This window comes from Lepeophtheirus salmonis, chromosome 7 (genome assembly GCF_016086655.4).
Source record: "Lepeophtheirus salmonis chromosome 7, UVic_Lsal_1.4, whole genome shotgun sequence".
Taxonomy (NCBI): domain Eukaryota; kingdom Metazoa; phylum Arthropoda; class Copepoda; order Siphonostomatoida; family Caligidae; genus Lepeophtheirus; species Lepeophtheirus salmonis.
In genome coordinates, this window is record NC_052137.2 from 29126851 (window position 1) to 29150737 (window position 23887).

General features: G+C 32.6%; 1 protein-coding gene across 1 annotated transcript; it reads right to left on the reverse strand.

Annotated features, from left to right (window-relative positions):
* Positions 1-18816: 18816 nt before the first annotated feature.
* LOC121121765 (uncharacterized) lies at positions 18817-22578 on the reverse strand. Its single transcript, XM_040716745.2, has 3 exons — positions 22197-22578; positions 21242-21478; positions 18817-19361 (listed from the first exon to the last, which is right to left on the reverse strand). Exons 1-3 carry the CDS (start codon positions 22197-22199, stop codon positions 19149-19151), a joined length of 453 nt encoding a protein of 150 aa, XP_040572679.1. The 5' UTR covers positions 22200-22578; the 3' UTR covers positions 18817-19148.
* Positions 22579-23887: the final 1309 nt, after the last annotated feature.

Sequence of the window (23887 nt, forward strand, 5' to 3'; positions counted from 1 at the left end):
AATAATGGCCTTAATACGGCCTCTGAACCGGCCACAGGCTCTTCTGACGATCTCATTGTCCATGTTGCCGAATACCTCCTTGATGAGTCCATCAGGCTGGCCTTGGTGCTATGGGGATGTCTGTTGGTATGTCTCTCAGAAAAAATAGTCCATAGGATTAAGGTCGGGAGAGTTAGGAGGCCACAAATCCTTGGTTAAGACGTCATAACAGTTCTCGGTTAACCACTGCATGGAGATTTAGGACACATGGCACATGGTGCTGATTCCTGTTGCCACACCTAGGGCCTGTCTCCGGCCACCCCATGGACCTGGTAGGGTCATCCTCCGCCATCTTCTTCACCTCGTCGAAAATGTCGGTGTCCCTGACCTTCCTGTCGGCGCCCTCCTCCTTGGGTGCCCTCTTTATAGGGGTATCAACATCCCAGGTGTCCTCTAGCTTCTTACAAATACGCTGAACAGTCTGTAAATTCACTCCTAAGATTGAAGCAATCGTTGAATTGGAGATTTTACTTCCATTATTAACCAATGCCATGACTACGGTGGACCTCGAAAGCTCCTCGTTCCACTTATAGCTCTTTATCTCCTCATATGATGACGGCATGATGCTAAATGAACTACGTCTCGTCAGCTGAAGAAAATAGTTTCCCTATTTGGTAACCGGTTTTTTATTTGATAATGTTGTCTTCAAGTTATTAAGGTTTAAAATAGGCGACAATTTGATCCCCACTCCCTGTATCTTGACTCCCAGTTAAAGGGATCTTTAACACAACGCATATAAATTGTGTATCACTTTCTATTCGTATATGTACCTTGAACGTACAATCTGAACTAACAGTCACCTGGTTTAAGTGTGTCACTAAGCGGTCATATCAAGCATTAAATAATTGTTGTAAGCATGTCCCTGTAATTCCCAAACAGTGGTCACACAGAGGATTACATAGCTACTACGTGGCTTCATTGAAGCACCTGTCTATAGTAGTGAATTTTTAAATTTACGTAGATTGTAAAGTTTTACAGAACAAAGAAGAAGTGACCAGCTATAAACTTAGTTATAGAACCTCTTTTTAATAAAGTTAATAAATAAAGTATTTCTATCTTTTCCTCCCTCCTTCCCTGTTTGATAGTGAATGTTATCCCGGCCATTATTTCTCAAACATGTTATGTATCCTTATTTCCAACTTTTGAACTGTTCTAAAATACCAAAGTTGGTGCACGAGATCACTTGCAATCAGTGGTTTTACAGGTTGACGGTATTTACACTTCCATTTTTACTCAATATTATGCCCATAATATCAAAAATCCTGTGCATTTTTCCTCTAATAGTATGTAAGTGGTATCTTGAAAATTTTGAGAGGTTACAAGTCATTTTTTTACAACTTTCATATGAGCAATATGTTAGAACACATCATTAGCTGTGGATTGGTAAGATAAACATGGTCTTAGTCGGCTCTACGGGCACACAGGACGAGAAGAGGATTGAGGTAGCAGCACTCTTCCACGCAGAATTATGCCAGAAGGTCATTGGGAAGCAGACGGGAGCCTCGAAGAAGGCTAATCGTGCAAATGTTCTTCCTCGAGAAATTATAATTGGAAGACCTTGTTGAACTCAGAGTAGTATTGAGGATCCCCATCCAAGTAATTCCTGCCTATGTCCTTCGTAAAACAAGTAGCTTTTTTATCCACTCTCAATCTCTACCGTCAGAAGGAAAGGAATTTATATGAAAAACACATATGATAGCTGGTCTTCTGCATTTTTTGGTTAACATATCTTCATTATTATTCAAAAAATAGTAATAAGGACTAAGTATGATATGACACGAATTCTAAAAAAAAGGCCATTGATCAACGAAAATTAATATAAAAATAAAAATCCCATCTAATATTATTTATGAGTTCATACTAAAAGGCATATATTCCTTTAAGTAATACAAGAGTCAACTTATGAAAATTAACGAAGATACTCTACATCTGTGGGTTTTTTTTTAAAAAGCAAGGCGTGAGATACGGAGTTTTTGTTTATTTTCTTCATATGATAGCTGCTTGTAGCTTATTTAATGAAACAACATGACAGCTATTCTGCTTGACTCCCAATCATACCATGCCAATTTTCGAGGTTTTTTTTGTGCATAACGAGTCAATCAAGTCCACATTCTAGTTATTATTGTTCTAATTATAAATTTTTACTCTTCATCAAACAAATGAAGATATTAAAAAAAAAAGTAATAATATACCAAGTGTCAACAGTCGATGGCACGACAAAGAGTGAACAACACAAAAGGTACCCACAAACAAAGAAAATAAATATCTTTCTTTTGGATATTCTTCTTATAATGAAAAGACCCATGAAGTGAGTTCAAAACACACCTTTCTTTTCGTAAGAAAAAATTTCCCTTAATGATAAAAAATAACTGGCGTTTATTAATTTCCTCTCGAACGCATTTTGATCATGTGTACACATGCGTATAGGTATATTTATAACTTTCTACCTATGTAGTATAAAGTATTTTTTTGAATTATAGGATCCCGTTAGTAAAAAATAAAAACTGATTACTTTAAATATTTTTCATTACATTTTCAAAAGAAATAAAAAGGTTTTTAATAGTATTACTTTTGATAATGATCTTTATACAAGTGCGAAGAGAAGGCGGGAGCAAGCCATACGGTATTCCTGTATTAAGACCCTTGTTAATAAGCGCTGCCTATTATATAACTGTGGAGGGAGAAAATGAATTACATTTAAAATAGTATTAGAGTAAGTAAAATATTAAAATTATTTTTAAAATTCATTTATAAAGTAGGGATTTTAAATCTGGAAAATTTAAGGATAATTTATATTACAATTTATTTCCCCAAATTAATTCAGAAATTCACAAATCTTTTACTCTTACATGATAGAGTCTACAGGGAAGTTAATCACTCAAACAAATCACCTCCAGCTTCAGTCACAGCCTCCAACCTCGACCTGAACCTGGCACAAGCCTTGAAGGAGTCACGAGTGTTATATTCTTGTTTATTGTATTCTCTCTCAAAGAAGCCCGATACATAGTAGTCCAAGGGGTTCAGATCCTGGTAGCTAGAAGGCCAAATTTCTTTTTTCCAAAACATGCCCAAATTATCTGAACATCAATATTATCAGAATGGAAAGTGTGAGCCGGAGAACCATCTTATTGGATGATATATAGCCTTCCAGCATCAACCAGGTCCATCCATGGTTCGACTCAGGTCCTTCAGGACATGTAGACGTCCTTGTTGATGCTTTGCTAACGGGAAATAAATGTAGGTTCATGATATCACACAGGATGATGTACTGAGGCTGGCCCTTTCGATGGTGGTGACATCATCAGGGTCGCAGGCAGTCTACTTGTCATTCCTCCTGTTGACCTTGTTAGTTTAATATGTTTTACTTTTTACAATACATACAGGATTGACGTGATATTTTGACACATTTTTAAAAGATTTATAAAACAACGTTTAAAATCTTTAGTAATTTATTACATTCAGAACTATTCGAAAGGTGTGGCTTCTGGCTTCGAATTCTAGTCAAAGTAGGCACTCTCAGGGCGATGGCCTTCTCTAGCCTGGACCTGAACATGGTTCCAAGCACACTCAACCTGTTCCCTGTGCAACATGTTGAAAATCACGATGATGCGCTGCTTTAAATCTACCATCGTGTTGCACGTGGTTCGGTTGGTGTCCTGTTCAACTGTGACCTATAGATAGAAGATTGATGTCTCTCGTAGGATAGGGCGGGCACCTATTGATAAGATGGTCTTCACAATAGCAAAAAGGATTTAGTTCTCAGTATCCCTCTTCGCAAGATGGTCTGCAAATTCATTTCCTGCAAAGTCCGAATGTTCTTTGCACCTTTCTAGATGTATATTTTTCCCAAACATTCCTTTCATGATAGTTTCTTTTCATTTTAAAACTTATTTACTGTTAGTAAGGGGATTAAGATTGTAGCATTTGCTGATTGGGAGTCTGATCGGATTATTACATTGTTCAATGTTTTTTCGTTCTAGAGAAGAGCTTCTACACCTTGTGTTATGGGTAAAATCTCTGCTTGAAACACAAAAGTTTCTTAATTCAATGAGGCCATTGAATGAAAAATTGATGCATCACCTTTGGTCATGGCCCATCCAGCCCCGGTCTTTCTGTCTTGTTTTTAGACTCGTCCATATAGATGATCATGTCAGAATTCTTAATCTTACTGGTATCTATACAAATGCAGTTACTTTTTACGTAGTCACTTGGTTCACTTGTATAGGTATTTCATCAATATGGAAACGATGCCCACGACGTACCCAGATATCGCTAAGAAATGTTTCGTTCTCCATCTGATTTCGTCGCCTGTTTCTTGATATATATTTTCAGAGGAGAATTACCCAAAACTGCCTCCATTCCTGCGGTTGGTGTCGATCGAAATGGATCAGTTATTCCCAAGAGTTTTTTCCTTTAAGTAGTGTTTAATATATTCCTTGCACTTTTCTTTGCAGTGATTGTATGTTCCCACACTAGACACCCATAAGAGATGATAGGTATGAACATAGCTTCATACAACCCGATAACTTTGTCTGCAGTAGGTCATCATTTTTGTCCCATGATATCCTGGACCATATTCCACATCCGAGAACTCATGGAAGCTTTTTTTTTTAAATTATGTCCAGGTGAATCCTTGATCAAAAGTCACTCCTAGGTACTTCATATGTGTGGCATCACTTTGCCATCCATTTCTAATCATTGAAAATATTTTGATCTAGCTTTATAAGCTTTCGAAAAGATTGATTGATTTTGATAGGTTAAAGGTAAGACAATTTTCTTTTCCCCATTCAATAACTATATTGATTGCCCTTTGCATTACATTGACAAGGGTGTGGAGATGTTTTCCACTAACTTAAAAGAGGATGCTGTATGTGTGGCCAACGACCTTGATGTCTCCTTTTTTATACTTATTAAGTAAGGTATCCATAACCATATTCCAAATGACCAGGGGGTTGAGTTGACACAAAATTCTTCATCTTTAAGATTGGCTGAGACTGTACTATTACTTAGTAGATTTTTGTAACAGGATCTGTTACATTCTGTAATACCGTGTTTTTTCAATGCTGCATCAGCTGAATGAAATTGTATATGATCCAATGCACCTGTGCAATCAAAACTGACAAGTGTGCATTGTTGTTGATAGATGGATATTTCCATGGTCTTAGTTGATAAGCCCCTTGTAAACCATAATATCCTTTTGGCCTTGATATACAAACAAAAAATCTTCTCGTCGGAGGAGAACTGAATCCTACAAGGTGCGACATACTTCAGAGCGATTATGAACTTCGAACATCGCTCAACTATCTGAACGTTATAGCATCCGACAGCATTCAAGACGTAGCTCTAGCACTTCTGGTCAGAGTAGATGCGATCATGATAAAGTGTGTTTCCACGTTCATCCTATTAGCTAAATTTCTCATGGAAATGCTGGGTCGTCGTCGATCATGTCCTGCAGGGACTTCAGAAGGTCTGGAGGACGTATTTTGCTTTCAGAAAGATCTTTTATCTTCCTTCCATATCTAACTCATTGAAAGCCTTGACAACATCGTAAACAGTTGATTTGGGTAGTTTCGTATACTCAATTATCTGCTTAGTTGTGTACCTGGGCCAGAAATACCCAATAATGGCCATAAAGGGTCTCGTATTCGGAGGACATCTCAAGCGTTTTTTTCTTATTCTTATACAATTTTGTCAGTTAAGTTTTTTAAGCATAATTTTATAAAATAGATCACAGGGTTACCTAGATATTATAGTCCGAACTTTTCCGTATTTACAATGCCCATCCCGTATTTTCTTTTATTTTTTCATTTTATTCAAATTGTACCAAAGATAGAGGAGAATGCTTACTTCAGAGGGAGAATATATCGCCATGGCGAACTGTTAAATAATAAAATTAAAAGAAGAAAGAACGCACGCAATAACCCTTTTTTTCTTTTCTAATCCCTAAATTTAGTTTTTTCTTTACACAGATACCTTCTTTAAGTATTACCTTAAACTATACAGCTAGTGGCGAAACTAAGTTCATTTGATTAAGATTTGTATAAAGTAGTGGTCGTAGCGACACTTTTTCTTACACTATAAGCGTTGAATATTGTCAGTGATGCTTATCGGAAACATGTTGGTCATGGTCAAAATAACCCAAAAATCAATATGCTAACTCTGATAATTAGAAAAATGATTTGATGTAGAGTAAGTTAACTGTTATGAAGTTTCATTAGATAAGCTACAAGAGCAGTCACGAGAGAGGAGGGAAGAAGGAAATAAACAAGGACATATGCAAGAATTACTCCGATGTCGATCGTCAACTATACTCTGAGTCCAACAAGGAGCTAAATTTTAACTCTCCAACAAACCCCAAGGATTACTCTCTGTCTCACTTACACACGCAAATGGTCTATCCAGTTTCGTATAAATGAATTCTAGCTAGTATTTAGTAGAAGAGGATGTTCACTCCTCAAAGTATAAATAATAATGACAACTCCTTAGAAAAAAGAAAATTTACTCTTTAAAGCTGCCAACACCTAAAAACGGGGGATCGAAAAAATGCCCCCATTTTCCTTACAAAATATTACTCCATAATAAATTACATAGCCTTTACCATGTATCTTTTTTTAACCGAATTTAGAAGGTGAACTCTATGAAGTTGCATACTTGAAAGCGACGTCATCTATAGTATTATAAAAAGCGACATCTTACATAGAAAAAAGATATCAGTACGAGCAGGAATCTACTCAAGCTGTCAGACGTATTTCACCACTTTGTTTAAATGCTTTAATCTTACCCAACTCTCAATAGTCATGTTTTCCATTTGTATCATTATCACAGATTGTACATGGATAGTGTTTTAGAAGCTGTGGGTTTGAATTTCGTAACTTCATCTGACTAGCAACATAAAAAAAAACTTATTGCTTTTATATATTCAGTCATTCATACGGACTCAACAACAGATATATAGAAAACATACATGAATTATGATATATATAAGGGACCACTAAAAGAAACAAACAGAAAATTATGCACTTGTTATACGCACACACATGCAATATTACATTAATGCAAAGGTTAATGGAAATATAAGGTTATACCATCATGTATTCGGGCTTGCTAGAATGTTTAATTTGATGTACCATACCGACTGCTAACAAGACATGCAGATTATGTCGTCAAAGAGTATAACAAAGGTGTATTAACAGTATATAATACTATAAATAATATGATTATTAGTAACAATATATCCTCTTTGACGTCACTATTAAAAAGCGTGGTGGAAGTCAAACATCAGCCGAAAAAGCGTAATGGTTCAACTTTATATTTCCATTAACCTTGATTAATATAACTGCATTATTACTTCTTGTATCCAAAATATCTATATGCTTTAAATCAGTGGACATTAGGGCGTTCCCAAAAAACAAAATGTTTTTGTATTATGAAGATGTTTTATTGTGATCTTTACCTACACCTATCTTTAAATCTAAAATTTAAATAAATACATGTCAAATTCAGCCAACTCTCAGCCAATGAAATTTAAGGCCTAAAATTGGTCTATTTTCTCACACTTTTTTAATGAAGATGTATTTAAGTATATAAGGATAAACAAATTTTCGAACCTGTTAGTTTATATCTCAAGGGCCTTGTCAAGGTCGATTACTTCATTCATAGTTTCATTCCTGTGGAGAAGTTGTTCACAGTAAAAAACTGTTTACTTGCATAAAGTTGACATGCCATAAAACGAGCTCTAGTAAATCCATATTTAGATCTGAATACTCCAAATAATCATCTCGGGGAAATTATTAGTTATTGAGTAATAAGTAATCCGAATTCTTTGCTTGATCCCTCATGATGCTAAAAACGGAATCTTCTTCAATATCAAAAGTTTTCAGAGATTCTTTATTTATAACACCTCATTTTTTTTAAAAGCTTCTTAAACACCGGATATTCTGAACTTTCATTCTTACCAAAAATAGACAGCCATGCGTATTTATTATTAATTCTCCATATCATGCCTATAGGCTGAATGAAAAAGATGTTTTTCTAGAGATCTTTTAATAGGAAGACATACTAATATATGAACTCAAGTATTTGATGCTGATATATCAAAAGACATAACGGATACATTTACTTTATATTCTACTTGTTTTTATCATTACACACCTTATTTCATATGATAAATAACATAAGTATATACTAAAAATTTCGTATTGTTGCACCATAAAAAAAGTAAAAATACAAAAATTAACTGTAGAACTCGTCTTACACAGTTTAATTCCTTCATCCAAAATATCATATCTCGAATTGCTACGATTTCCTTTAAATTTTAACCTCACAATGTATTTCAGTGAATTAATAATTCATAATTTAAAATAAATATTTATTTTCTTCGATATTCATTACTTAATACTATTTTCTTTTGCATATTTGTTATTAAAAATTAAAATAAATTTTACCAAAATTAATCAACTATGGAGTTAATTAAGATCCTATTAATTATTAGAAAAAAAAATTAGTTGTAATTTTCCAATATATTTATAATTTAAATACAACTAGCTTACGCTCTATCTCAATATTCTAAACTACCTCATATCAAGCAAAATCGTCTATCACAATGTATCAGGAAAAAAACATGTTAACACTTTTTCACTAAGTTAGAAATGACGTAGAATACGTAGATGAACATAAAAAACGAACATAATGATATGGAGGGATAAATGCTATTTGTTGAGAAATCGAAATGTAGAAGTAATTCCCTAAACATACATAGTTTTCAAATAGCAAATTATTAAAAAATTGGTTTCATAAAAAAAAACATACTTACTAATATGTACATTAATTCCATCCGAAGGTTATCAGTTGTATTTTGTACATATGAATTTGTTAAGTTAAATTTTCTTCGAATGTTTACAAATTCCACATTTTTTAATCTTTTTCTTCAAATATTTACTATGCAAATCACACCCTTCCCATGAAAAACGCATGTCTTATTCCATGTGATTTAAACACAATCACTTGCATATTCATGTGAGAATCCTTGTTCTGGATAAAATAAGTTACTTGTACAATCAAAATAGTCGCTGAGTCTGATAATAGAAAAGGGGTGGAATACAAATTTATAAAATTAAACAACTTAATGTCGAGTGATACATTGTAATAAATTAGACGATAATGTTGAAGGAGCATCTTCTCCCAAATAATTCGATAGTAAAAATACAAATGTTGAAGAATCTTTGGATAAATTGACGGATGTAGGAGAATATGTGACTGTAAGCAAGGAATCCTTATGTTGAAGAAATGGAATATTTATTTATTCTTTATTGGATAAGTACGTTTTATTTTTTAAAGATTTTAGAAAAAAGTTGTATATTTTTATTACAAGAAAGTAAGGAACGACATTTTTCATAAGATATTCCATTATTTCCTCCGATAAGTTTTTTTGATCCTTTAGAATATACTCTTCAGGAATCAAGAGAGGCAATTAACTGGGAAAAAAATTACATGTTTTAGATAGTTCACAGAAAAAAGTTTGTGAAAAATCAAAGCATTCTTCTACGTGTACAACTCCAGGAGAAGTAGATTTAAAGGTAAATACATATGTAACGGTTCTTTATTCATTTTTGAGGATCAAAATGCTTGTCAAAAATTTTGCACTTCTTCGAGGATATAACATTGGATTTTGTAGATGATTTGACTACAACTTTTACTAAATCTTCCACACATTCAACCTTTTGTTAATTACAATAAGATTTCGAAATTACGCAGAAGCTGCGGTGTGGTGAAAACTTTGAATAATTTTCAAGAAAAAAGTGTATAGAAACTTCATCAAATGTACCCCAAATAACCAATATAACTTTTATTCTGGCCTCTGTAAAGGAAATTAATCAATAAAAAAAGAAGAACTTCCCATTTAATTCTCATTTTCTAACCCAAAATTATCACATTGAATTTTAAAAACGCAGAACACCACTTGTAGTCTGCAATTAATGATATAAGAGAGATGTCACACAATTTGAGCCTTTCTTAAAAGTTTTCTAAAATTATTTTAGAGCAAGATTATAAAGCCTGAAAAAAGGATATAAAAATGTACCTACTCAGCCTCATCAAAAAAATATATATTGGATGTTCCTAATCCTACATTATCAATAGCAAAAAGGTTAACAAAGAGAAATGAAATGTGTCTTTCCTATTTGAATTGACAAGAAGGGATTTATTTAGCTTAAGAAAAGTTGACAGTCAATAACGTAGGAGATTCTCGAGGATTTTTTGTGTATTCAATCCTCGTATTGTAATCTCTGCATTCGCTTTGGACATGGTGCATATGCTCCTTAATAGTGTCGTTAATATTTTATTCCAATCAACCAAAGGATGTTTCTCATAACAAATATGGCAAACAACGCTTCGCCGTCACAATATAGGTTCCGAATTCAGGACAGATTGCCTTCCAATTAGTTTTGATTCTCACTATCTAGGCCATTAAAATATCCATACACATAGGCTTCATAACTCATTGGAGAAATAAAAGCAAATTCTGAGCATTGATCTCGCCGAACAAACCAATTAAAAGAAGGAGTTATGTTTCTTAATGGATCCAATCGTCGTAGAGAACAGGAACAACCATTTTCAAGCGACATTTCAGCTCTTTATCCCAAAATGTGACGTATACATACTCCAAAGTTCGGCTACCAGACATATCGTCAATAGGTGAAGGACAAATCGGGGAATTAACAGAGTTGGGCAAGTTATTGCAACTTAACTTAACTTGGATAAGTTAAGTTAATTAACTTTTTAACTTAACTAGTTCATTATTTAAACAGCGTTATTTTAACTTTCACTTAACTATTTAAATTTTTTTTATCAAAAATAACTTTTAGCTAAATTAGTTTATTTTTTAAAATGTATTACATTAACTTTAGCCTAAATTGATTAAGTTAATTAGTTAAAATTTAAATTTATTCTTTTATTCTCATTTGAAAACTAAAAAAACTACCTTGAAATAACGGTTAATTATCAGATAATTTAGTAAAACACTGTGTTGACACTGCCCGTTGTTTCAAACTTTGGAACTGGATCATTCCAAACCAAATCGTTTTTGTATTATCTCCAATATTATTATAATTTTAGATATAGTTTAAAATTATATAAATCTTTAAAATCTAAAATTTTAGCTCTCTTTGACCACAATTTAGCTAGATAATTTCTCTTGCATTGCTTTTTTGCTTCGAAACAGAAGTTGTTGGAAGTTTGAATTTGTATTTATTCTTGATCGTTCAATTGGAAGTAAAGAAATTTCCTGCCATAGAGACCGACAAAATAATCGTTATTATAAAGCCTTGATAAATGTCTCGATAGACTAACTTAAACAGGGATTGTGTAATATCGAAATTAATTTTAACTTAACCAATGTTTGGTGAGTTAATTTAACTTAAAGTACTCTAAAGTTTAAATTTAACTTAACTACTTAATTTTTCATAGAAATCAAAATTAACTTCAACTCAACTATTTATTAAAAGATAAAAACATAATTAACTTTAACTTAACTAGTTAAAAAGATAAGTTAACTTGCCGTCACTTGGAATTAATGACAAAAGTTTATATCAACATTGAATACAACAATGGCGTCGAAAGATTGAAAAATAAGAAACAGAATAATTCTAGATAAACCGGTTAAGACCCCAATCAGACCAACATCAAGTTTGACTCGTCTTTAAAATCTAATTTAATGATGTTCTATCTTTAAGAGGCTATTGCAGCTCCTATGAAGCATTATACTTTTTACAAAATGGATTCAAATTAATTTGTAAACTTCTTTCTAAAAGTGGTCAAATTCCGTGTTACAAGAATAATCTTTCCTTTTCTCCTCAAACAAAAATATCTAGAAATAAAAAAAGCCGTTTTTTCCATTTCACATGTTTTTTTTAGGATTTACACCCCTTCCAAAACAATTGGACTTTATCGATAACAACTCGAGTGTGTTTCATATATATACTTCCCTTGTCTGATATTTGAATATAGTGTAATGAAACTTTTTGTTTTTGGGCAAACAAATGGGACGATTCTTTTGGTCAGAGTTAAGCAGTTTTGGAACAAACTTCTCTAACACTAATCTTATGCCCAAAACTTTCGAAAATTTTATGGCACGAGCCAACTGATATGTCAATATCCTCAACAACTTCTCGAATAGTGATTCGACAGTTTTCAAAAGTAATTTTCTTCACGTCTTCAACGTTTTCATCTGTTGTTGGCGTGCATGGGTGCCCAGAGCGTGGCTCGTCATTGGCATCTTTCCAGCCATCTTGGGAGAGTTTGCACCACTTGTAAACATTTTCTTTTCTCTAAACCGTTTCACCGTATGCCTCTATTAACGCTTCAAGTATTTTGAAACAGATAATTTAATTTTTTACATAAAAATTAATGCAAATTCTTAAATCCATGTTTTTTTATAGCAAAAAATCAAGGAACACGCAAAATACTTCTAACGGTTATGCCTTTCACAAACAAACTAAACATATCATGTAGCTGAAACAGTAAATATATGTTCGTGGCGAGTGTACTAACATAAAAAAATCAAGCATACCAAATGTACCAAGCCCGGGAAATTTGATAAGTCACTATACTTTTTGAACACATTTTGTATACAATAAATCTAGTATCGTCTCCTATGTCCATTCCATTAATGTACATAACAAAGTAACTGTATCCTACTTCATTGATGCATATACAATATTTAAGTCCTTCTTTACATTACAAATATTAAAAGAAAAACAGTGAGGAACAACAACAATTTTAATCACTTGTTTTTCATTAATATTATAATTAAATACATATTCCAAATAATATTTTCCATTTCTTTCGTACTTAATTCAATTTACAGGCAAATCCTTTGTGTACGTACATACAACAATACTTATTTATAAGAAGAACTATTAATTCATTACCTACATATCTAAGTGCTACACACATACGGTGTGAACCATAATAAAAATACTTAATCCCAACCGATTTAGACCATATACAAATAGCTAAAAATACATACATTCTATATTTACTCAATTTGACATTGCCAATGGTTGTTTATTCGTTCATTTGGAAGAATTAGGAACATAGATGGTGATGACATGCCAATTATGTACATACAATGAGTTTACCCTAATGTAATTCCCTTATTACTTAGCTACTTATGTAATACGACAGCATAAAAACATTCTTGTACAAAAATTAAGAAAAAAAAAAATCCAAATTAATTTTTTTACAATAACACGTGGTCATATTTGGTTCAGTTATGGGCTTATTATTCAAATTTCTGGGATTGTTTCAGATATTCAAGAGCTTTATTTATAGTTTAAAATTTTTATTTGAAATAAAAATCTTATATTGGCTCCGATATGGCTCTTGAAATATACTATTTCTATTTGTCATTCTTATACTATGACAATCAATTTGGACACACTCAAAAGGTTAATAAAAATTTATTGATTTGAAATAGACTATAATTTGTCGAAAAATACAAATGTAATTCACACTCCATTTAAAAAAAACATCATTCTAGTTTGATTTTGTGTTCACCAGCCACATAAGTAAATGATAGTTTATGGTACTTATTGTATTACTGAGTGAATTAAGAAGTTAGTCAACATCAGTGGTCCGTTATAAGACTTTGGAGGGAGAAATGAATTACTGCTATTGGAGAATAACTTTCAACATTTGAAATAGCATTAGTAAAGGGAAAATATTATCAAATTATATTTAAAAATATGTGGTATTTTAACATAAAAACAATTTTGAACAAAAATCAAGTAAAGGAACAAATCCCTATTCATTTTTGTACATCATTTAAACATTCATACAGCCCAACCTTTCATAAATATATTGATGCCAACCATAGGTTTTTGTATTCAAATTATTTTGGAACTGACACTGGCGCCGAGAAGATTTCACTGGCGTTTCCAATTTTTTTGTTGCTCCGTAGCCTTGAGAGTTATCCGAAGATATCAAAAATCTACTGAATTTTTAATTCGTAAACTTCCACTTCAAAGACATGCCAGAGAAATTGCTCAAGATTTTAAGACTGACTTGAGGTTCCAGTCTAGTGGGGTCATGGCTTTACAGGAAGCTTCCGAGGCTTACCTTGCAGGACTGCATGAAGATACAAATTTGCGTAAAAGCACCTCTTTGCTTAAGTAGATTCATGGTTGTGGTTATATATTTATTTCCACATAAGATGTCGCTTTTTACGATATAATTAATGACGTTACTATATCCTTATTATCATTTTCCCTTCCGCTGTACGGAACTTTGTTTCCCTTTTGCAGAATTCACCTTGTACATTCACTTAAAAAGGTTTAAGTATAGAGTAATCTTTCATGTTCCTAGCGGACAAAAAAAGTGTCTTTAAGATCAAATGTAGAAAATATAAATGAAATAAGAATGAAAAATAAAAAATTAACGTGATCACCCTGATAATTTGAGAAATGTTTGAAAAGAAAGCGGCTTAGCTGTCATGACGTTTAATTATATTAGCTACAATCAGCTATGAGATCATAAAAATAGACATAAATGCCACTCCCTATCTATTAATGATATAAGGAGTTATTAGAGCGCTGTCCATCATAAATTATAGTCCAACTCCAAAAAGGACCTTCACTTATATCTCATCAAGGAATCTTCCTCATTAACGCACTCACAATTACTTTATACTCATAATGATAACAGTTTCGAAAATAGAAAACACTTTTTCAGGTTGCAATCACAAAAAAAGCGGGATCTTCAAATTTCATTTTTTTTTACTTCTGAATATTGATCACGTGGTCATCATTTCGCATCTTGGTTTAAAGCTATGGATACAACTAGTGATGTGCCAAGAGGAAAGCTTGTCAATTTGTACTGGGTATAGAAAAAGTAATGAGACTTTCTAAAAATACAGTTTTGAATAGGTATTGTTGATTAAATCTTCAAGTAATATTGTACAAGAGTAGATGCGTAGCGACATAAACTTCTGGTACAAGAACCTTTGACACCATCAGATCTGAATCCATCAGAATACTCCATTTTGTTGCCAATTGAGAAGAAGGCCTGTAAAGTCTGCCACCCGAGTATTGATGCCATGAAGACCTTTGTTTAACAGCATTGGTTGATCGTGAAAAAAGGACTACGTTTCCAATGTGTGCAAGGGGTTCTGTCGGCTTTTGGAGGCTGTCATTGAGGCTGATGGTAGCCAGATTAATAATGATCAATTTGATGCAGGTCTCAGTACTTTTTTTTCCATCCGATTTGTATATATATAATCTTGCGGACGCCTCTGAGTTAGAAACCCGAGAATACTCGAGTAGCAAAATTCAGCTCGCGGCACATCACTAAATATAACCAAGTGAATATACACTGAAAATTCCTAGAATAAGGGGATATGGGAACTATCTACCCATGTACATTTAAGTCATATATCTCTAGGAGTGACACACGTTTATTAAATCCCCACGTTGATATCCTTAACTCTATAATTATCCGAATCAAATTCAATTATAATATTAGTAGTTTGGTAATTAGATTATATTTATCTCAGAATTTAATTAGGAAAATAATAATTATACCCAAGTATTATACAATCTGGTTCTTCCTGAGAGAAGGCATGAGACTTCCTACTCAAATGCTCAGATCCAATTGATTCCTTCAATGGTGGAGTTGGTAGTAAAATTTAGAGATTTTTTTTTCAGCTTATTAGGTAGGTTTCTTTTTCTATTATAATAACATGACCGTAACAGGGAGGGGGAATGATTAATAAATGTTCAAGAGTGGTTCTCAAGCTACAATTAAGTGAACGAAACTCATACCCATTTGGCTATTATCATTCTTGGAGTTGTAATATTTCCCTGTAACATAGCACCATTCTTTGAAGCCTGGATAAAAAACTAATATAATTAAACAACACTCATGCCCAACTAGCATAGGCTATTGTCAAAATGATCCCATTGTAGTATAAATTAATTTGAAAAACTTTGGTTTGAAATAGCCACCTTTTGCTCGGATTACATGGCGGAGACGAAGAGACAATTGTGAAGAGGTATTATGGACCATCAACAATACCCAAATTGACCGTGTTTGAGGCAAGAAATTTGATAGCATCCTTAAGGATCAACAAATCATCTCCAAGTGCCAGAAGCCACCCAGTGTCATGGTTCATGCCCGGTATTATGTCAGACAGGAAGAAGATGCCCTCATTTTGATTGAGGAGGGTGTGAAGATCAACCAACACGTCTACAAGGTAATGTTGGTCGACAAGATCCTTTTCTAGCTTCAGTGCACTTATGGTGGTGCCTCTTGTATCTTCAGCCAATACCCTATCACACAGCAAAAAGTGGGGAGGACTGGTGATAACGAAATTTCAAGGGCTTTTTGGAAAATAATATGTAGCCTCATAGAAGCCATTGCCTGAATCCGATGAACTTTTCCTTGTGATCCATCCTTCAGGCCAGGGCTTGTACTAAGCACTACCTCACCAAAAACACTCTGTAGCGTGCCCTCATTCATGAATGGGCCAATATCTCTGTAGAAAATGAACATGCTACTTCTTATCCATGCGCCTCTTCGTCCCCACCATGTATTCCGGGCAAGGTGTGGCTATTTGGATCAAAAGTTTTTTTCAAATTAATTTATATTACAAGTATATCATTGACACAAAAGTTTATGGTAATGAATCATTTTAAATTGTATTTATAAACTAAAACATATCTCCACAAACTTATTCATCGCCCTGGGCGTATTCATATCACATGGACATGATTTCTATTATAAAACTAAGCAAGAGTCATTAAGTAAGTATTTACTCTTGATGCACTCTTCTAAACCTCTATGGTAGGGGTCGGCAACCTATAGCACGTGTGCCACTGCTAGCACGCGTAGGTATATTCACTGGCACGTGCAAATTAGAACATATTCCCGTCGTTTGTGTGTGTTTTAACCTTATTTTGATAGTGGTACACTCATGGATTAGAAATGTTGAAGTTGGAACTCCATGTCTCAAATGTTGCCTACCCCTGCTCTATGGTATAATAATGCAGTCGAATTACCAATATAGACAGTGTAGTTATTTCATGTATTTTATAGAATTACATCCTTAACACTTTTAGTTTCAGAGCCCCAGGATCAAGGTGGTTCCTTTTTGTTTTTACTCTGACCTACTTAAAAATGTAATACAGGGTGGTGAGATCCCTCAATAAGTAGGTATGTCAGACTAACGGTGCATTTTCAGACAAAGTCCTTTTGTAGGAGGAGGTTTGTTCCTGTTGCTGGCCCATGTTGAAATAGAGTACATATTTTATTTCAACCATCACAGGTAGACAGTTGGAAAATATCATAAATCTTCTTGTCTCCCTACAATAAATAAATAATTGAATCTGAACAGAGATTTATAGAGAAAAAAGTCTACACAATATCAGAGGGATGACTTTGAATATAGGGTCTGATGGAAGAAATCGATTCATGGGTAAATCTCACTCAGTCTTATTTATAACTCAAAGAAAAATTGACATCATATAAGATACAAAAGTTATATAATATGTAATGAAAGTTAAGTAGAGCGTTTTTCAAAAATCCAAAGTAAAGTATATATGTAGATATGAACAAACATGTATAATAATCGTGTGCAAAATTATCCTTCTTCGTTTAGTGTTCACTAGGGGCTCTCATTTATCGAGAAATGGTCTTTGAGGAGATCTGAGAAAGCAATTTACTAACAGGATCCCCGTAGTAAATTATTAATACACTCAAATTGAAGTATTTCTTTTTATAATGTAGACGAAAACATAAATTTTAAGTTAGTTCTACGCATATTTTCTCAATTCAAATGTGGTCGTTATCACTAATAGTGCGCCAATTGGATCTTTTAGAGCCCTCGGGTCCTCCTTTTAGGAAATTCATAACCGATCCGACCCACAAACAAACGAAACTTAAATAGTAACTAATTTTGTAGGAATTGGGTTTTGTATGATTGTGAAATAGCAAACCCGTCCCACGGGCTAAAAGTCAACTTTCTCATTATTTGATGCTTTATATGGCATCATTTACTAATTATTAACGCATATACCGAATCATATGCAATGTATAAATCGTTACCGTTAATTGAATGAACTGTATCTGATTAAATGAAACATGTATATTATTATGAAATAATGAAACGTGGGTTTTTGCATATGTGTAAAACCCCTAGAAATCCCGAGAAAACTGGATCACGAGAGAAAAAACCTAGTGTATATTAACGACCATTTATCCGTTTAGCAAGAGCCTTGATGACTGAAAAATATACATATTACACATATTAAGTATGAACACGACGTATAAATGTTAAAGCAAATTCATAGAAATTCTTTGAACTAAAGGTGCGGCAGTTTCTAATTGTTTTCACATATTACATAATTTGAAACCACTCATATTTGAGATATGTGGTCCGTGAACATAGAAACAATCATGGAAAGGAGAAAATTCCAGTTTATTTTTTTACTTCATACATACATCCAACCCAGTATTTCATGGACATATTGAAGTCAATTAAAGGCCTATTATTAAAATTTCTGTGATGAGTTAAGATACCCAATAATTGTAGCTATGGTTGAAAGCTTTATTCGACTTATAAAACTAATATTGGCCTAGATATGCTTTTTCAAATAAAACACATCCATTTCTTCATTACCTCCACCAACGAAGTTGAACGGAGGTTATGTTTTTGCCCCTGTTTTTTAGTCTATTAATCACTAGGGGTTTCTACAATTATCTATACAATAATATGAAAAGTACAACTTCTTTTTCTTGGCCTACTAAAGGCTTTGTGTCACATTAATATATTTGTAATTAACTCATAAACGAATATCAACACAATATTGTATATATAATTAATTATAAAATCATTCACCAAAAAACAAAAACAAATTTACAAGAAAAAACCATACATCTCATCATGCATGCAGGCTTTTAAAATAACCATATTTTTTATATAATATACAGATAAATAATATACACTCAAGGCTTGAGGAAAAAGGATATCAGTCTATTGAGTTAAAGCTGGTTGAATCCTACACAATCTTTCATTTTTTTTCATTTTTTTTTTTTTCCTTTTTTGCTAAAATTGACATTTACACGACATTACTCGTGTATTCACTTTGTTTCAATCTGAGAAGGATGTCCCGATAACCATCAATGACAAAAGGAACAATCTCTGGTAGCATTTCAATGACGGAGTTGACATAATTCTCTGCATCCGCGTCAAAACTATCTGGATTACGTTGAAACTCATTTAAATTAGAAATGATTTCATCAATTTCTTTAATCGTTTCCTCCATAAAAAACTGTAAAAAAATATTAAGAAAAGTATATAAGTAGATTATATATTATGATGGCACTCCTATCTTCTATTATTCATGTATGTAGGTATAAATATATATACATAATTTTTTTGCAGGAAACACCTGTGGGTACAGGTAAATTAATAGACTCTACATAATTTCTCATTATTTCTACTTATAAATTCGCAAAGCAATGGTTTTACTTATTGTGACTTGAAATGAAAAAACAAAACAACGAATTATGTAATATGTACATATTCTTACAGCCTAAAGCCCTCAAGCAACCATTTTCCCCTTAAAATATTTGGTTCAAGCAGGAGCCAATTCATGGATGATATATATGTATATACAACATAATAATACTGTTAAAAATTGTAAAAAAATGACTTTATGTTCCATAAAAATAATATTCATATATAATAATGAAACACAGTTGTTTATTTATATGACGAAAATCCGTTCAAATGTCAAGAGAATGTTATTACATGAACATATTTATAAATGTCTTAAATATCTCACAAAAGGGATTCCGAATTGGTTATTCATCTGTTAGTTTAGGTCCAGGGTTGTAAATCACGAGGGTTTTTTTAGCGTGTGAAAACGTTTAACTACTCTTGTGTACTCATGAATGACGAAGCGTAACACACATGAGTTATAAGCCCTTGTTGGACTTGTAGTAGAATTGAGTAATTACAGCCTATATCCTTTCTTGATACGGAGTGGGACTTGTGTTTACTTCCTTCATCTCATAGATGCTTGAACTAATTTAATGAAACGTTATGATAGCTAAGACACTCTCCTCTCAAAAAAATATCAACTGTCAGGTTTTTTTACGATTTACAACTCTAATTATACAAGAACTAACTTGTATAAGCGGGATTGTACAAGCTACAATTACTTTGTCTCGCTACGCTTTATTTTATTACATCATGCACCAATTTAATATTTTCTAATAATAAATTCAATTATTTTGATCTATTAAAATTGACCATTTATACTGCATTTGCGAATATATAACATTGTAACTCACTAAATTCCCCAAATACTTCTCAATTCGTAATTTTCATTACAAAGTGTCAAAAATTAAAGATATATTATTTATTAATAGTACTCAAACCTACTTATTTAACATTAGATATCTCGTATTGGGATTATAACTTGTACAATTTGCTTTGTACTCATATACAAGTACAGTAAAACTTCGTCTCACGGCAACATGTTTTAAGTGTGTCATTGCACTAAACGGCCATATACGATTTTCAAATTTATAATCGTTAGTAACTAGGAAATTTAGTAAAAGAGGTCAGCTTAGTACAGGTATACTACATATATGTACAACTTGTGTTTTGCTCCATTAATGATGTCCACCTCATTATTTTTTATTTATTTTTGCAAAATGATTAATTGAACGATAATGATTTTAAGTGATGGATACATACTAAAAAAAAATCTTATAAATATATACTTGTATGTCTTTATAAGGAAGTGTGATATTTGAAAAAAATACAAGCAGTACATGTGTTCTGTTGAAAAATAAGAAGATGATTTTTGTTTCACAATGTATACAAAATTAAAACATTGGATTAAATCAATGTTTTGTTATTTTTTATGCTTGTTTATTCGTCCCCCTCTCAAACTAGCTGAGAGAACAGAATTTGGCTAGACTAGCATTAAGAATGCTACCTAACTATACAACATATGATAGGAATTTCAATAACATCGTTGACATTTTTAAAACTTAATAAGTAATAATTTTGTCTTTGTGTGATATCTACGTGTATATTGTAACTAATTCCCATCCATCAGTGAATTGCAGTTATATATTTTTTTCTTCTTCAAAATATTATGTTAATAAATAAACTTTTGCACTGGTGTGATCTTACTTTAACAACGTCAATGATGCTCTTAGTTCTTTCCAACGTGATGCCTCGCGCGGCGACTTCGGATGAAAATGCTTTAAAGGCCTCGTATTTAACGATGTCTTTTACTTCTTCCAACTCTTGTATGAGGAACTTGGATTCTTCTACTCGAATGTCGCTTAATTTGATCGGTTGACAATTGATGACAAGGGACTGAAGGGCTGTGATCAACACAATTGCAAACGAGATCCAATAAGACAACTTCAAAAAAAAAAAAAAGTTACATTAATATGTAGGCAATGATCAGATATCTACTAGGGATATTGGATAGGTCTAAAAAGGAGGGATTCATCAGAAAATATGTAGTTCTATATAGTCCTTTTGAAATTGGATGATAATGAATCCATCGTTATATAAAACGTATTCGATATTAATTACATATATCGTTTGATAACTGTAAATTTAAAGATCCTTTTCAACAAATGAGGAATTGAATGACGAGTGAGACTACATATTTGTATACATGAAAAATAATATGAAAGATTCATAATAATCAAGGATTTGATTATCCCTCTCTTTGGCTAATTAAAATGAAGATACATTTATATAAATGCAAGTCCACATTCTGTTCAATTGTTCAAATCTAAAGGGTTTTGTTGAATGATGTACATTTCTTTTGTTCCGTTGAGATTTGGGCACAATTATATTTGTTAAAAAATAGTAATCTATTGACAATTAATTAATTTTACTTGTAATTTCACTTTTTAAACGGAATGACAAATATATAAATTAGCAAGGAATTAAATTAGCTCCTGCATTATTCATATCCTTGTTTCGAAGGAATCACATGACTAATTATTTTCTAATAATGGGATTTTCTATTTTTGCGTGAATAGCTCCAAAGATCCACTTTCAAAGCGAGAGAAAGTAGTTCCTTCATATTGAATGGTATTGTGTAGGCAGACTAGGCTTGACTTACCATCTTTTTGAGTAGTCGGGTATCCGGGAGGTTCAAGCTTCAAACACTAACTGACTTCAACCATAAATGATTCGCGTACACGAAATAAAACTACTACGATGATCTTCTGCATTTGTGATAATGAGGTGTCGTCTTTCCGTTTGATGGTCTAACTCTCCTTCTTCTCTATTGCCTTATATTACAAGCAATAATAACATCCGAACGGCATTGTTGCTCCTGCGACTACTGCTAAGTCTTTCTTTTTGTAGGCATGTACAACGTAGATTGAAAATTTCTTCACATTTTTTTTTTAATAAACCAAGAAATACGGGAGAGGAGAGAGAGAGAGAGAGTTGAGTTATAATATTTTTTTTTTTTTTACGAAAACAACACTTTAATGACTAGTTGTATATAAGTCAAAAGTATACCGTTTTATAAATACGAGGCATGTTTATCATAAGCATTTTTGACATGTAAAAAAACGTAGAAAATTAGCGTTGAAACCCTACCATGTCGAATAATGTGTTGAAGGATAACTTTCATGACGTTTCATTAGGTCATCTGTAAGCAGCTGTCTAATGAAAGAAATAAACATAAGTCTCACTTCATATAGGCAGAAAATACATTATACTCTGAGCCCAACAATGACCGACACATATAACTTCAGTTTTAATTGCCGTCATTGTTGAGCACATACAGTCTTGGTTACACTTTATACTTATATATTTTATCTCTAAAATGATAAAAGTTTAGGCGAAAATACTGTTCAGGTAGCCGACTACAAAAAAATAGGCCACTAAATAATGCTTCGGATTTACAACTCTAGTTATACCCCCCTTAATGGATTATCAGAATCGGTTATGTCAGACTCAAAATATATGCAATTACTTGAAAGTAAATGAAAATGTCGTCCTGGAAAAATAAATCTTATTGGAGTGGAAAAAATGGGCAGCTTTTTACAAAAGGAAAAAAAAAGCCTTCTCAGGAATAAAAATAAACATTATGTTCTAAAAAAATATCCCAAAAAAGGATTTACCTTTTCTAAAAAGAAGTCATAAAAATCCTTACAGAAACATTAGTTTTAAAAAAAAAAACTGAGATGTTAGACGTAAAAAATGATGTGAAGTCAATCGAATGATTTCTCATATTCTCAATTCTTGTGCTTAACAATCATTTTTTATATGTAACCCAGATCTGTGACTATTGAGGGGGGGGGAGGGGCAATCCCAACAGTTAAATAAATCGTATTTCCTATTAAAATAATGGCTTTTATAGAAGAAAAAAAAATCATAAAAGTTTCAAGAAAAAAAATATGAAAAATGTCATCATCGCAAACTAATCAGCTACAAAGAAAAATCACAGTATCGGCCTTGATGTCTGATAGAATTTGGAGTCCCGATCCTTTCTGATATGTAGATGATACCTTTAAAACATTAATATCTTTAGATAATTATACTTTTATTGTATCTCTCAACCTTCCTCCCAAAACATTTAAAAAAACAACAACAATTCAAAATCAGTTGATAATTGGTAGAAGCGGTAAGTCAATTCTTCTAAACTATGAGACTATTCATCAATCATAAAAGGGAATTACATACTCAGAGCTTAACAAGGGCTAATTCAAATTCAATGAATGAACATGTAGAACACTAAAAAGGTGCGTCCTTAGTAGAAAATCGATAGTTGATACAAAAATAGAATTTAAATTTTTA

What these genes read in the sequence shown, in the direction of transcription:
- LOC121121765 (XM_040716745.2), bottom strand. An exon ending in GCATCATTGACGTTGTTAAA is followed by an intron (nt 19,362 to 21,241) that starts GTAAGATCACAC and finishes ATTTTTTTACAG; the next exon opens with TTTTTTATGGAGGAAACGAT.